Genomic DNA, 15,517 nt, shown 5'->3' with positions numbered 1-15,517 from the left:
ATGAAGCATGTTTAGAAGTGTAGATTTGGTTCACAGTATTGTGCCACATTTATATATTATGGATATATATGAATGATGCATGAGACTGTTGCTGTTGATTCATTGCAGATTGAAATGGAGTGGAAGATGTTGACAGTTGTATGAGAAAACATTTTAATTTTTAAGCCAGAATTAAAATGCAAAAACAAATTGGAGCTAATAAACCAGGTGCATATTTGGTATTTAGTAAAGAAACTTACAGTATTTTATTGGAACCTTTTATCACATATAAGGGAAATTAGCCTAGATGCAAGGCCATTTAAATGAATAATAACAAATATGAAATTTAGAAAGTTAAATGCCATTCAAACAATGAGGAATCCAAAATGATTTGTTTATAATCCAGTGTACAGCTGTAGGATAGATATTCAAAGTTGAATCTTAAATCATAAAGTAGAAGAAAATAGAGTTTTTGTAAAAGTAAAGAAGTGTCAAGGATGTAGTTGCTTACTGTTGCTAATATTAAGAAATTTTACCAAAATTCCTAACTTAACTGTAGTCTGTGATGGTGTGCATGTAGCATACAGATATATGGTATGACAGACAAGGTAATTCAGTATGCCTTTATCATTTATGGTTGACCATAACAAGATGATTGAAAAGCTGCAATTGCTCTCAGTATGTTGTTATGAAAAACAAGTGCTTTCTAAGTATTGCTGGTGACTTATCTTGTAAGTTACTGTTGGGGAAAAGATTGGTTGCTCAGGCATAGGTTCCTCTTGCCCCAATACTTGAGAATCTCTTTGTGAGCATTGAGTGCAGATTGTATGAAAAGTATATGAGTTACATAGATATATTCATGATAAGTATAAAGGTTTAAGTGCTTCCTGATTGTAAGATATCATTATTCAATGAGACTTTCCTTTATTTCAGCCATCTGTGGGCAGCATAGCAGAGTTTGTCCCAGGGTCAGGTGGAGGTGGGGGTTTGGCTCATTCATCCTCCACACCATCCTTCCACTCCTTCTCAGGCCTTGGCTCACCTAGCCTGTCCACTCCATCCTCTTTAGGTTTTACTCCCATGACACGTTCCTCACCGGCAGCAACAGTAGCGTCCCCTCAGCGACCAATATCACCTCAGGATTCTCCTAGTAGAGGACGATGTTCTCCACAGAGTATTGGTGGAGAGGACAATAGTAATGCTTCCAACTTGTCCACCTACCAGGAGAATGTAGGAGGAACAACATATTTTTTTACTGCTCAAGATCAGCCAGCTTTTGGAGCAGCAGGAACAACAGCACCTCCTGCAACTTTTACATCTGGTCCCCAGCCTGCTCTGGTGTTCCCACCTTACCACATTTTACCACCCACGCCTGCCCATGTCCACCACCTGAGGGCACCAAATAATGCTCCACACTTCTTTATGGGAGATGATCTTCGGCATGAAATACTGGAAAGACATGCTTTAGCTTTAGCGCATGTTGACATTGAACAATATCCTGGTGAGTTGGGTAATTACTAAGATGTACTTTCAATAGTTTGTAGATAGTAGATGTCATGATAATGGTTACAGAAGTGATAATAACTTGGAATAACATCCAGACATACAGTCTACAAAAACAGGATGTATGTATATTTTTCCTTCATACTTGGTTGCCATTTTCTGTGTTAGAAAGGTGGCACCAGGAAACAGATGAAGAAAACACATCCATTCGCATCTGTCTGTCTATGTTTCTGATGACCATTCCCACCTGGAACTCCAGTCAAGGGTTGGCCACAGCAAAAGTCTCCACTTATCCCTGTCCATACATACCTCCCTCATGTACACCCTTCATGCATTCTTCTTCTGTTTCTCTCCTTCCAGTATTCTTCCACCATATTTGCCCATGTTATAGGCTGGTCTTTCACTCACACCAACACCTTTAATTATACTATCATACACTCCTCTTGTAAACTCCCAGTCTTGCTTTCTTTCCACATGCCCAAACCACCTATAAGTATTACATTTCACCCATTCTACTTCATAATTCATTCCCTTTGCATTCCTTGCCATATCACATCTCTCATACACCCTCTCATTTCTTTCTTCATTCCATATAGTCACACCACATGCTCTTCTCAGATAGCTTGTTTCACAAACTGGATTCTTGACCTCTTTGACTCATTCAGTGTCCATGTTTCAGCTCCATAGGTCAGGGTTGGGAGGACTGTGCTCTCCCCTAATCATCTCTTCACCTCCATACTTAAACCTCTCCCCTTTATTATTCTACTAATTGACCTAATGACACTTCTACCCTTTACTGTTCTCTCCCTTATCTCTCCTTCCATATCAGCACACTTACCCAAGACAGCTCCCAGATATTTAAATTCCCTCTTTTCTTCCAGTCTTCCCCCCCCCCCTATCCAGAGCACAATTTAGTACACTTTCTTCATTCACTCTGTATGGTTTTACAAAATCTATATTTTCACTCCATTTCCTTTCAGACACCATTACTTTACCTTAGTGTACATTTACCTTCAATTTCCTCCACTTGCACTCATCTTAAAACACACTTACAACCTTCTGCAACTCCTCTTTGCTCTCAGCAAGCAACACAGTATCATCTGCAGACATGCTTGCCATTAACCATCATATTTCACTGCCACACTCTATCTCTGCCTGCCTTTTCCCTAATTTTGTTGTCATCTCTCTTATTTCAACACACCCTCTTATGCTTTCTCAATCACACACTTTTTATTGCTACACATCTCTCTTACCCCTTCAATACTTACTCAGTCAAACCACCTCACACCACATATTTTCCTCAAACATTTAATTTCCAACACATCCACCCTCCTCCGCACAACCTTCTCTGTAGTCCATGCCTTGCAACCATATAACATTGTTGGAACCACTATTCCTTCAAACATACCGATTTTTACTCTCCAAGATAACATTCTCGCCTTCCACACATTCTTCAACGCTCCCAGGACCTTTGCCCCCTCCCCCACCCTGTGACTCTCTTCTGCTTCCATGGTTCCATTCATTGCTAAGTCCACTCCCAGAAATCTAAAACACTTAACTTCTTCCATTTTTTCTCCATTTAAACTTACCTCCCAATTAACTTGTCCCTCAACCCTACTGAACCTAATAACCTTACTCTTATTCACATTTCCTCTCAGCTTTCTTCTTTCACACACTTTACCAAACTCAGTCACCAACTTATGTAGTTTCTCACCTGAATCAGCCACCAGCACTGTATCATCAGTGAACAACAATTGACTCACTTCCCAAGCCCTCTCATCCAGAACAGACTGCATGCTTGCCCCTCTCTCCAAAACTCATGCATTCACCTCCCTAACAACCTCATCCATAAACAAATTAAACAACTATGGAGACATCACGCACCCCTGCCACAAACCAACTTTCAATGGGAACCAATCACTTCCTTTCTTCTTACTCGTACACATGCCATAAAAACATTTCAATGCTTCTTGCAACTTACCTCCCACACTATATACTTTTAATCCCTTCCACAAAGCATCTCTATCAACTCTAACATATGCCTTCTCCAGATCCATAAATGCTACATACAAATCCATTTGCTTTCTAAGTATTTCTCACATACATTCTTCAAAGCAAACACCTGATCCTCACATCCTCTACCATTTCTTAAACCACATTGTTCTTCCCCAATCTGATGCTCTGTACATGCCTTCACCCTCTCAATTAATACCCTCCCATATGATTTCCCAGGAATACTCAACAAACTTTTTTTGTTCATTTTTATTTTACTTTATCGCTGTCTCCCGCCTTAGCGAGGTAGAGCAAGGAAACAGAAGAAAGAATGGCCCAACCCACACACATACACATGTTTATACATACACGTCCACACACGCAAATATACACACCTGTACATCTCAACGTACACATATATATACACACAGACATATACATATATACACATGTACATAATTCGTACTGTCTACCTTTATTCATTCCCATCGCCACCCCGCCACACATGAAATAACAACCCTCTACCCCCTCATGTGTGTGAGGTAGTGCTAGGAAAAGACAACAAAGGCCACATTCGTTCACACTCAGTCTCTAGCTGTCATGTATAATGCACCGAAACCACAGCTCCCTTTCCACATCCAGGCCCCACAGAACTTTCCATATTTTACCCCAGACGCTTCACATGCCCTGGTTCAATCCATTGACATCACGTTGACCCCAGCATACCACATTGTTCCAATTCACTCTATTCCTTGCACGCCTTTCACCCTCCTGCATGTTCAGGCCCCAATCACTCGAAATCTTTTTCATCCCATCTTTCCACCTCCAATTTGGTCTCCACTTCTCCTCGTTCCCTCCACCTCTGACACATATATCCTCTTGGTCAATCTTTCCTCACTCATTCTCTCCATGTGACCAAACCATTTCAAAACACCCTCTTCTGCTCTCTCAACCACACTCATTTTATTACCACACATCTCTCTTACCCTATTATTACTTACTCAGTCAAACCACCTCACACCACATATTGTCCTCAAACATCTCATTTACAGCACATCCACCCTCCTCCGGACAACTCTATCTATATCGCACGCCTCACAACCATATAACATTGTTGGAACCACTATTCCTTCAAACATACCCATTTTTGCTTTCTGAGATAATGTTCTCGACTTCCACACATTCTTCAATGCTCCCAGAACTTTCGTCCCCTCCCCCACCCTGATTCACTTCCGCATCCATGGTTCCATCCGCTGCCAAATCCACTCCCCGATATCTAAAACACTTCACTTCCTCCAGTTTTTCTCCATTCAAACTTACCTCCCAATTGACTTGTCCCTCAACCCTACTGTACCTAATAACCTTGCTCTTATTCACATTTACTCTCGGCTTTCTTCTTTCACACACTTTACCAAACTCAGTTACCAGCTCAACAAACTTATACCTCTGTAATTTGAACACTCACCTTTATCCCCTTTGCCTTTGTACAATGACACTATGCATGCATTCTGCCAATCCTGAGGCACTTCACCATGATCCATGCAAACATTGAATATCCTCCCCAACCAGTCAACAACACAGTCACCCCCTTTTTTAATAAATTCCACTGCATTACCATCGAAATCCACCACCTTGCTGGCTTTCATCCTCTGCAAAGCTTTCACTTCCTCTTCTCTGTATACCAAACCATTTTCCCTGACCCTCTCACTTTGCACACCACCTCGACCAAAACACCCTATATCTGCCACTCTATCATCAAATACATTCAACAAACCTTCAAAATACTCACTCCATCTCCTCACATCACCATTACTTGTTATTACCTCCCCATTTACCCCTTCACCAATGTTCCCATTTGTTCTCTTGTCTTACGCACTTTATTTACCTCCTTCCAAAACTTCTTTTTATTCTCCCTAAGATTTAATGATACTCTTTAACCTCAACTCTCATTTGCCCTCTTTTTCAGCTCTTACACTTTTCTCTTGACCTCTTGCCTCTTTCTTGTATACATCTCCCAATCATTCGCACTACTTCCCTGCAAAAATCGTCCACGCCTCTCTCTTCTCTTTCGCTAACAATCTTATTTCTTCATCCCACCTTTCACTACCCTTTCTAATCTGCCCACCTCCCACCTTTCTTATGCCGCATGCATCTTTTGTGCAAACCATCACTGCTTCCCTAAATACATCCAATTCCTCCCCCACTCCCCTAACATCATTTGCTCTCACCTTTTTCCGTTCTGCACTCAGTCTCTCCTGGTACTTCCTCACACAAGTCTCCTTTCAAAGCTCACTTACTCTCACCACTTTCTTCACCCCAACATTGACAGCACGTCAACTCCGGTATACCACATCGTTCTAGTTCACTCTGTTACTTATACACCTTTCACTGTCCTGTGTGTTCAGGCCCCAATCACTCAAAATCTTTTTCACTCCTTCCTTCCACCTCCAGTTTGGTCTCCCACTTCTTCCCTCCACCTCTGATGCATATAACCTCTGTGTCAACCTTTCATCACTAATTCTCTCCAAATGTCCAAACCATTTCAACACACCTGCTACTGCTCCTTCAACCACACTCTTTGTATATCTCTGGGGATAGGGGAGAAAGAATACTTTCCACGTGTTCCCTTCATGTTGTAAAAGGCGGCTAAGGGGAGGGAGCGGGGTGAGAGAAATCCTCCTCTCCAGTTTTTACTTTTCTTAAAGAAGGAACAAAGGAGGAGGGCAAGTGAGGATTTTCCCTTATAGTCTCAATCCTTTATTCTTAACACTACGTCGATAATGCGGTAAATGGTGAATATGTGATTATTGGTGCCTATGCACCTGGTCATTAGAAGAAAGATCATGAGAGGCAAATGTTGTAGGAGCAGCTGAGTAAGTGTGTCAGCAGTTTTGATGCACGAGACCAGGTTTTAATGATGGGTGGTTTAAATGCAAAGGTGAGTAATGTGACAGTTGAGGGTATGATTGGTGTACATGGGGTGTTCAGTGTTGTAAATGGAAATGGTGAAGAACTTATGGATTTATGTGCCGAAAAAAGACTGGTGATTGGGAATACCTGGTTTAAAATTATTATTATTTTATTTTTTTTTTTTTTTTTTTTCTCCCGCGTTAGCGAGGTAGTTCAAGGAAACAGATGAAAGAATGGCCCAACCCACCCACATACCCTTGTAAATAAATATTCGTCCACACACGCAAATATACATACCTATACATCTCAACGTATACATATATATACATACACAGACATATACATATATACACATGTACATAATTCATACTGTCTGCCTTTATTCATTTCCATTGCCACCCTGCCACACATGGAATTAGAAAACCCCTCCCCCTTCATGTGTATGAGGTAGTGCTAGGAAAAGACAACAAAGGCCACATTCGTTCACACTCAGTCTCTAGCTGTCATGTAATAATGCACCAAAACCACAGCTCTCCACATCCAGGCCCCACAGAACTTTCCATAGTTTACCCCAGACGCTTCATATGCCCTGGTTCGATCCATTGTCAGCACGTCGACCCCGGTATACCAGATCGTTCCAATTCACTCTATTCCTTGTATGCCTTTCACCCTCCTGCATATTCAGGCCCTGATCACTCAAAATCTTTTTCACTCCATCTTTCCACCTCCAATTTGGTCTCCCACTTCTCGTTCCCTCCACCTCTGACACATATATCCTCTTGGTCAATCTTTCTTCACTTATTCTCTCCATGTGACCAAACCATTTCAGAACACCCTCTTCTGCTCTCTCAACCACATTCTTTTTATTACCACACATCTCTCTTAGTCTTTCATTACTTACTCGATCAAACCACCTCACACCACATATAGTCCTCAAACATCTCATTTCCAGCACATCCACCCTCCTCTGCACAACTCTATCTATATCGCACGCCTCACAACCATATAACATTGTTGGAACCACTATTCATTCAAACATACCCAATTTTGCTTCCCGAGATAATGTTCTCGACTTCCACACATTCTTCAATGCTCCCAGAACTTTCGCCCCCTCCCCCACCCTATGATTCACTTCTGCTTCCATGGTTCCATCTGCTGCCAAATCCACTCCCAGATATCTAAAACACTTAACTTCCTCCAGTTTTTCTCCATTCAAACTTACCTCCCAATTGACTTGTCCCTCAACCCTACTGTACCTGAATAACCTTGCTCTTATTCACATTTACTCTCGGCTTTCTTCTTTCATATACTTAACCAAACTCAGTCACCAGCTTCTGCAGTTTCTCACATGAATCTGCCACCAGCGCTGTATCATCAGCGAACAACAACTGACTCACTTCCCAAGCTCTCTCATCCACAACAGACAGACTGCATACTTGCCCCTCTTTCCAAAACTCTTGCATTCACCTCCCTAACAATCCCATCCATAAGCAAATTAAACAGCCATGGAGACATCACACACCACTGCCGCAAACCTACATTCACTGAGAACCAATCACTTTCCTCTCTTCCTACACGTACACATGCCTTACATCCTCGATAAAAACTTTTCACTGCTTCTAACAACTTGCCCCCACACCATATATTCTTAATACCTTCCCCAGAGCATCTCTATCAACTCTCTCATATGCCTTCTCCAGATCCATAAATGCTACATACAAATCGATTTGCTTTTCTAAGTATTTCTCACAAACATTCTTCAAAGCAAACACCTGATCCACACATCCTCTACCGCTTCTGAAACCACACTCCTCTTCCCCAATCTGATGCTCTGACAAGCCTTCACCCTCTCAATCAATAACCTCCTATATAATTTCCCAGGAATACTCAACAAACTTATACCTCTGTAATTTGAGCACTCACTTTTATCCCCTTTGCCTTTGTACAATGGCACTATGCAAGCATTCCGCCAATCCTCAGGCACCTCACCATGAGTCATACATACGTTAAATAACCTTACCAACCAGTCAACAATACAGTCACCCCCTTTTTTAATAAATTCCACTGCAATACCATCCAAACCCGCTGCCTTGCTGGCTTTCATCTTCCGCAGAGCTTTTACTACCTCTTCTCTGTTTACCCTATCATTCTCCCTAACCCTTTCACTTTGCACACCACCTTGACCAAAACACCCTATATCTGCCACTCTATCATCAAACACATTCAACAAATCTTCTAAATACTCACTCCATCTCTTTCTCACGTCACCACTACTTGTTATCACCTCCCCATTAGCCCCTTCACTGAAGTTCCCATTTGTTCCCTTGTCTTACACATTTTGTTTACCTCCTTCCAAAACATCTTTTTATTCTCCCTAAAATTTGATGATACTCTCTCACCCCAACTCTCATTTGCCCTCTTTTTCACCTCTTGCACCTTTCTATTGACTTCCTGCCTCTTTCTTTTATACATTTCCCATTCATTTGCATTATTTCCCTGCAAAAATCGTCCAAATGCCTCTCTCGTCTCTTTCACTAATAATCTTACTTCTTCATCCCACCACTCACTACCCTTCCTAATCTGCCCACCTCCCACGCTTCTCATGCCACAAGCATCTTTTGCGCAAGCCATCACTGCTTCCCTAAATACATCCCATTCCTCCCCCACTCCCCTAACATCATTTGCTCTCACCTTTTTCCGTTCTGCACTCAGTCTCTCCTGGTACTTCCTCACACAAGTCTCCTTTCAAAGCTCACTTACTCTCACCACTTTCTCACCCCCAACATTGACAGCACGTCAACTCCGGTATTACCACATCGTTCTAGTTCACTCTGTTACTTATACACCTTTCACTGTCCTGTGTGTTCAGGCCCCAATCACTCAAAATCTTTTTCACTCCTTCCTTCCACCTCCAGTTTGGTCTCCCACTTCTTCCCTCCACCTCTGATGCATATAACCTCTGTGTCAACCTTTCATCACTAATTCTCTCCAAATGTCCAAACCATTTCAACACACCTGCTACTGCTCCTTCAACCACACTCTTTGTATATCTCTGGGGATAGGGGAGAAAGAATACTTTCCACGTGTTCCCTTCATGTTGTAAAAGGCGGCTAAGGGGAGGGAGCGGGGTGAGAGAAATCCTCCCCTCCAGTTTTTACTTTTCTTAAAGAAGGAACAAAGGAGGAGGGCAAGTGAGGATTTTCCCTTATAGTCTCAATCCTTTATTCTTAACACTACGTCGATAATGCGGTAAATGGTGAATATGTGATTATTGGTGCCTATGCACCTGGTCATTAGAAGAAAGATCATGAGAGGCAAATGTTGTAGGAGCAGCTGAGTAAGTGTGTCAGCAGTTTTGATGCACGAGACCAGGTTTTAATGATGGGTGGTTTAAATGCAAAGGTGAGTAATGTGACAGTTGAGGGTATGATTGGTGTACATGGGGTGTTCAGTGTTGTAAATGGAAATGGTGAAGAACTTATGGATTTATGTGCCGAAAAAAGACTGGTGATTGGGAATACCTGGTTTAAAATTATTTTTTTTTTTTTTTTTTTTTTTTTTTTTTTTTTTCTCTCCCGCATTAGCGAGGTAGTTCAAGGAAACAGATGAAAGAATGGCCCAACCCACCCACATACCCTTGTAAATAAATATTCGTCCACACACGCAAATATACATACCTATACATCTCAACGTATACATATATATACATACACAGACATATACATATATACACATGTACATAATTCATACTGTCTGCCTTTATTCATTTCCATTGCCACCCTGCCACACATGGAATTAGAAAACCCCTCCCCCTTCATGTGTATGAGGTAGTGCTAGGAAAAGACAACAAAGGCCACATTCGTTCACACTCAGTCTCTAGCTGTCATGTAATAATGCACCAAAACCACAGCTCTCCACATCCAGGCCCCACAGAACTTTCCATAGTTTACCCCAGACGCTTCATATGCCCTGGTTCGATCCATTGTCAGCACGTCGACCCCGGTATACCAGATCGTTCCAATTCACTCTATTCCTTGTATGCCTTTCACCCTCCTGCATATTCAGGCCCTGATCACTCAAAATCTTTTTCACTCCATCTTTCCACCTCCAATTTGGTCTCCCACTTCTCGTTCCCTCCACCTCTGACACATATATCCTCTTGGTCAATCTTTCTTCACTTATTCTCTCCATGTGACCAAACCATTTCAGAACACCCTCTTCTGCTCTCTCAACCACATTCTTTTTATTACCACACATCTCTCTTAGTCTTTCATTACTTACTCGATCAAACCACCTCACACCACATATAGTCCTCAAACATCTCATTTCCAGCACATCCACCCTCCTCTGCACAACTCTATCTATATCGCACGCCTCACAACCATATAACATTGTTGGAACCACTATTCATTCAAACATACCCAATTTTGCTTCCCGAGATAATGTTCTCGACTTCCACACATTCTTCAATGCTCCCAGAACTTTCGCCCCCTCCCCCACCCTATGATTCACTTCTGCTTCCATGGTTCCATCTGCTGCCAAATCCACTCCCAGATATCTAAAACACTTAACTTCCTCCAGTTTTTCTCCATTCAAACTTACCTCCCAATTGACTTGTCCTTCAACCCTACTGTACCTGAATAACCTTGCTCTTATTCACATTTACTCTCGGCTTTCTTCTTTCATATACTTAACCAAACTCAGTCACCAGCTTCTGCAGTTTCTCACATGAATCTGCCACCAGCGCTGTATCATCAGCGAACAACAACTGACTCACTTCCCAAGCTCTCTCATCCACAACAGACAGACTGCATACTTGCCCCTCTTTCCAAAACTCTTGCATTCACCTCCCTAACAATCCCATCCATAAACAAATTAAACAGCCATGGAGACATCACACACCACTGCCGCAAACCTACATTCACTGAGAACCAATCACTTTCCTCTCTTCCTACACGTACACATGCCTTACATCCTCGATAAAAACTTTTCACTGCTTCTAACAACTTGCCCCCACACCATATATTCTTAATACCTTCCCCAGAGCATCTCTATCAACTCTCTCATATGCCTTCTCCAGATCCATAAATGCTACATACAAATCGATTTGCTTTTCTAAGTATTTCTCACAAACATTCTTCAAAGCAAACACCTGATCCACACATCCTCTACCGCTTCTGAAACCACACTCCTCTTCCCCAATCTGATGCTCTGACAAGCCTTCACCCTCTCAATCAATAACCTCCTATATAATTTCCCAGGAATACTCAACAAACTTATACCTCTGTAATTTGAGCACTCACTTTTATCCCCTTTGCCTTTGTACAATGGCACTATGCAAGCATTCCGCCAATCCTCAGGCACCTCACCATGAGTCATACATACGTTAAATAACCTTACCAACCAGTCAACAATACAGTCACCCCCTTTTTTAATAAATTCCACTGCAATACCATCCAAACCCGCTGCCTTGCTGGCTTTCATCTTCCGCAGAGCTTTTACTACCTCTTCTCTGTTTACCCTATCATTCTCCCTAACCCTTTCACTTTGCACACCACCTTGACCAAAACACCCTATATCTGCCACTCTATCATCAAACACATTCAACAAATCTTCTAAATACTCACTCCATCTCTTTCTCACGTCACCACTACTTGTTATCACCTCCCCATTAGCCCCTTCACTGAAGTTCCCATTTGTTCCCTTGTCTTACACATTTTGTTTACCTCCTTCCAAAACATCTTTTTATTCTCCCTAAAATTTGATGATACTCTCTCACCCCAACTCTCATTTGCCCTCTTTTTCACCTCTTGCACCTTTCTATTGACTTCCTGCCTCTTTCTTTTATACATTTCCCATTCATTTGCATTATTTCCCTGCAAAAATCGTCCAAATGCCTCTCTCGTCTCTTTCACTAATAATCTTACTTCTTCATCCCACCACTCACTACCCTTCCTAATCTGCCCACATCCCACGCTTCTCATGCCACAAGCATCTTTTGCGCAAGCCATCACTGCTTCCCTAAATACATCCCATTCCTCCCCCACTCCCCTTACCTCCTTTGTTCTCACCTTTTCCATTCTGTACTCATTCTCTCCTGGTACTTCCTCACACAAGTCTCCTTCCCAAGCTCACTTTCACCTCCACAAGATAGTGATCAGACATCCCTCCAGTTGCACCTCTCAGCACATTAACATCCAAAAGTCTTTCTTTCGCGCACCTATCATTTAACATGTAATCCAATAATGCTCTCTGGCCATCTATCCTACATACATACGTATACTTATGTATATCTCTCTTTTTAAACCAGGTATTCCCAATCACCAGTCTTTTTTCAGCACATAAATGTACAAGCTCCACACCATTTCCATTTACAACGCTGAACACCCCATGTACACCAATTATTCCCTCTACTGTCACATTACTCACCTTTGCATTCTAATCACCCATCATTATAACCCAGTCTTGTGCATCAAAACTACTAACACACTCACTCAGCTGCTCCCAAAACACTTGCCTCACGTGATCTTTCCTCTCATGCTCAGGTGCATATGCACCAATAATCACCCATCTCTCTCCATCAACTTTCAGTTTTACCCATATCAATCTAGAGTTTACTTTCTTACACTCTATCACATACTCCCACCACTCCTGTTTCAGGAGTAGTGCTACTCCTTCCCTTGCTCTTGTCCTCTCACTAACCCCTGACTTTACTCTCAAGACATTCCCAAACCACTCTTCCCATTTACCCTTGAGCTTCGTTTCACTCAGATCCAAAACATCTAGGTTCTTTTCCTCAAACATACCACCTATGTCTCCTTTTTTCTCATCTTGGTTACATCCACACACATTTAGACACCCCAATCTGAGCCTTCGAGGAGGATGAGCACTCCCCGCGTGACTCCTTCTTCTGTTTCCCCTTTTAGAAAGTTAAAATACAAGGAGGGGAGGGTTTCCACCCCCCCCACTCCCGTCCCCTTTAGTCGCCTTCTACAACACGTGAGGAATGCGTGAGAAGTATTCTTTCTCCCCTATCCCCAGGGATAAAAAGAGATATACTTAAGTATATGTATGTGAGTAGAAGAAATAGTCAAAGGGCATTATTGGATTATGTGTTAATTGATAGACGTGTGAAAGAGAGACATTTGGATCTTAAATGTGCTGAGAGGGGCAGCTGGAGGGATGTCTGATCACTATCTTGTGGAGGCAAAGGTGAAGATTTGTAGAGGTTTTCCATAAAGAAGAGAGAATGTTGGGGAAATGAGAGTGGTGAGAGTAAGTGAGCTTGGAAAGGAGACTTATGTGAGGAAGTACCAGGAGAGATTGAGTTTAGAATGGCAAAAGGTGAGAGCAAATGATGTGAGGGGAGTGGGTGAGGAATGGGATGTATTTAGGGAAGCAGTGATGGCTGGCACAAAGGATGCATATAGCTTGAGAAAGGGTAGTGAGTGGTGTGAAGTAAGGTTGTTATTGAAAGAGGAAAGAGAGGGTGAAGGGGGCAAGTGGGTAAGTAATAACAGTTAGTGATAAGTGAGGAGGAGATGGAGTGAGTATTTTGAAGGTTTGTTGAATGCATTTGGTGATAAAGTGGCAGATATAGGGTGTTTTGGTCGGGGTGGTGTGCGAAGTGAGAGGGTAAGGCTTAATTAATGGTTTGGTATAGGAAGAGGAGGTAGTGAAAGCTTTGTGGAATATGAGAGCCAGTAAGGCAACGGGTTTGGATGGAATTTATTTAAAGAAGGCATGACAGTGTTGTTGATTGATTGGTAAGTGTATTGATTGAATGTATGGACCTTTGTGAAGTGCATGAGGATTGGCGGAATGCATGCATAGTGCCATTGTACAAAGGCAAAGGGGACAAAGGTGAGTGTTCAAACTACCTTTTCATGGTTTACCCCAGATGTTTCATATGCCCTGGTTCAGTCCATGATAGCACATCGACCCTGGTATACCATATTGTTCGAGTTCACTATTCCTTGCACTCCTCTTGCCCTCCTGTATGTTCAGGCCCCAACCGCTCAAAATCTTTTTCACTCAGTCCTTCCACCTCCAATTTGGTCTCCCGCATCTCCTTGTTCCCTCAACCTCTGACACATGTATCCTCTTCGTCAGTCTCTCCTCACTCATTCTCTCCATATGTCCAGACTACTTCAACACACCCTCCTCTGCTCCCTCAACCACATTCTTTTTTTCTACACATCTATCTTACCCTTTCATTACTTACTCAATCAAACCCTCTCACACCACATGTTGCCCTGAAACATGTCATCCAACACATCCACCCTCCTCTGTAAAACCCTATCTATAGCCTATGTCTCACAACCGTATAGAATTGTTGGAACTACTATCCCTTCAAACATACCCATTTTTGCTCTCTGAGATAACGTTCTCTCCTTCCACACATTCTTCATTGCTCCCAGAAAGAATTCCACCTCTGTATTCACTGCATATCATAGAAGGCTACAAAAGGAGGTGGGAGAGGGGGGCTGGGACCCCCCAACAAGGAGCCTGGCAGAGACATCTCATCCTCCATGAAGGCCTTCTCTAGATCCATAATTGCCTCATAGAAATCCATCTGTTTCTCCAATCTTACCCATTTTAGCCCTCCCAGATAATGTTCTCTTACCACATTTTCTTGAATGCTCCCAGAACCTTTACCCCCCATGACTCACTTTGCTTCCATGGTTCTGTTTGCTGCTATGTCCACTCTCAGTTATCTTACATAACCCCATTATCCCATTGAATCAAGTGGTAAAATGTGAGCAATGTACATATTAGATAACTTCATCATGCCAGCCTTATCATCCATGTTCTGTCTGCATCATTGTATTGCTGTGACTGTAAGAGTGATATTAATACAGCACAAACTTTTAATAGCTTTAACTTTTGTGCTGCTCATATGCCCTTAGATATGGCCTCTGATGATAAAGTTAGTGGTGTAAGTGGTGCTACCCTAGAAAGGGCATGGGAAGTTTTGTCTGTAGAGCAAAAACGACTTATCTGATTACCTTGCACTTTGTGGAAGTACAGCATATCTGATTGCCTTGCACTTTGTGGAAGTACAGCATATGGTGTTAATGAGTCAGCAGTATGAACCTTATGAAAACATGAGGCAGCCTTTTGTGAAGCATAG

General features: G+C 42.2%; 1 protein-coding gene across 5 annotated transcripts in view; it reads left to right on the top strand.

The window, feature by feature from the left end:
* PAN3 (Poly(A) specific ribonuclease subunit PAN3) overlaps positions 1-15,517 on the top strand; it is a 224,852-nt gene that overhangs the window by 54,876 nt on the left and 154,459 nt on the right. For all 5 annotated transcript variants that reach the window (XR_011715398.1, XM_071684307.1, XM_071684306.1 and 2 more), the window contains one exon: positions 913-1,480. Coding sequence is in view for 4 of the 5 variants with exons in the window: in XM_071684307.1 (XP_071540408.1) it covers positions 913-1,480 (568 nt within the window). In the remaining variant the exon portion in view is untranslated. The remainder of the gene's footprint in view (positions 1-912; positions 1,481-15,517) is intronic.

Source organism: Panulirus ornatus, chromosome 38 (assembly GCF_036320965.1).
Source record: "Panulirus ornatus isolate Po-2019 chromosome 38, ASM3632096v1, whole genome shotgun sequence".
Taxonomy (NCBI): domain Eukaryota; kingdom Metazoa; phylum Arthropoda; class Malacostraca; order Decapoda; family Palinuridae; genus Panulirus; species Panulirus ornatus.
The sequence above is the reverse complement of the archived record's forward strand: the minus strand, read 5'-3'. Positions and strand labels throughout refer to the sequence as shown.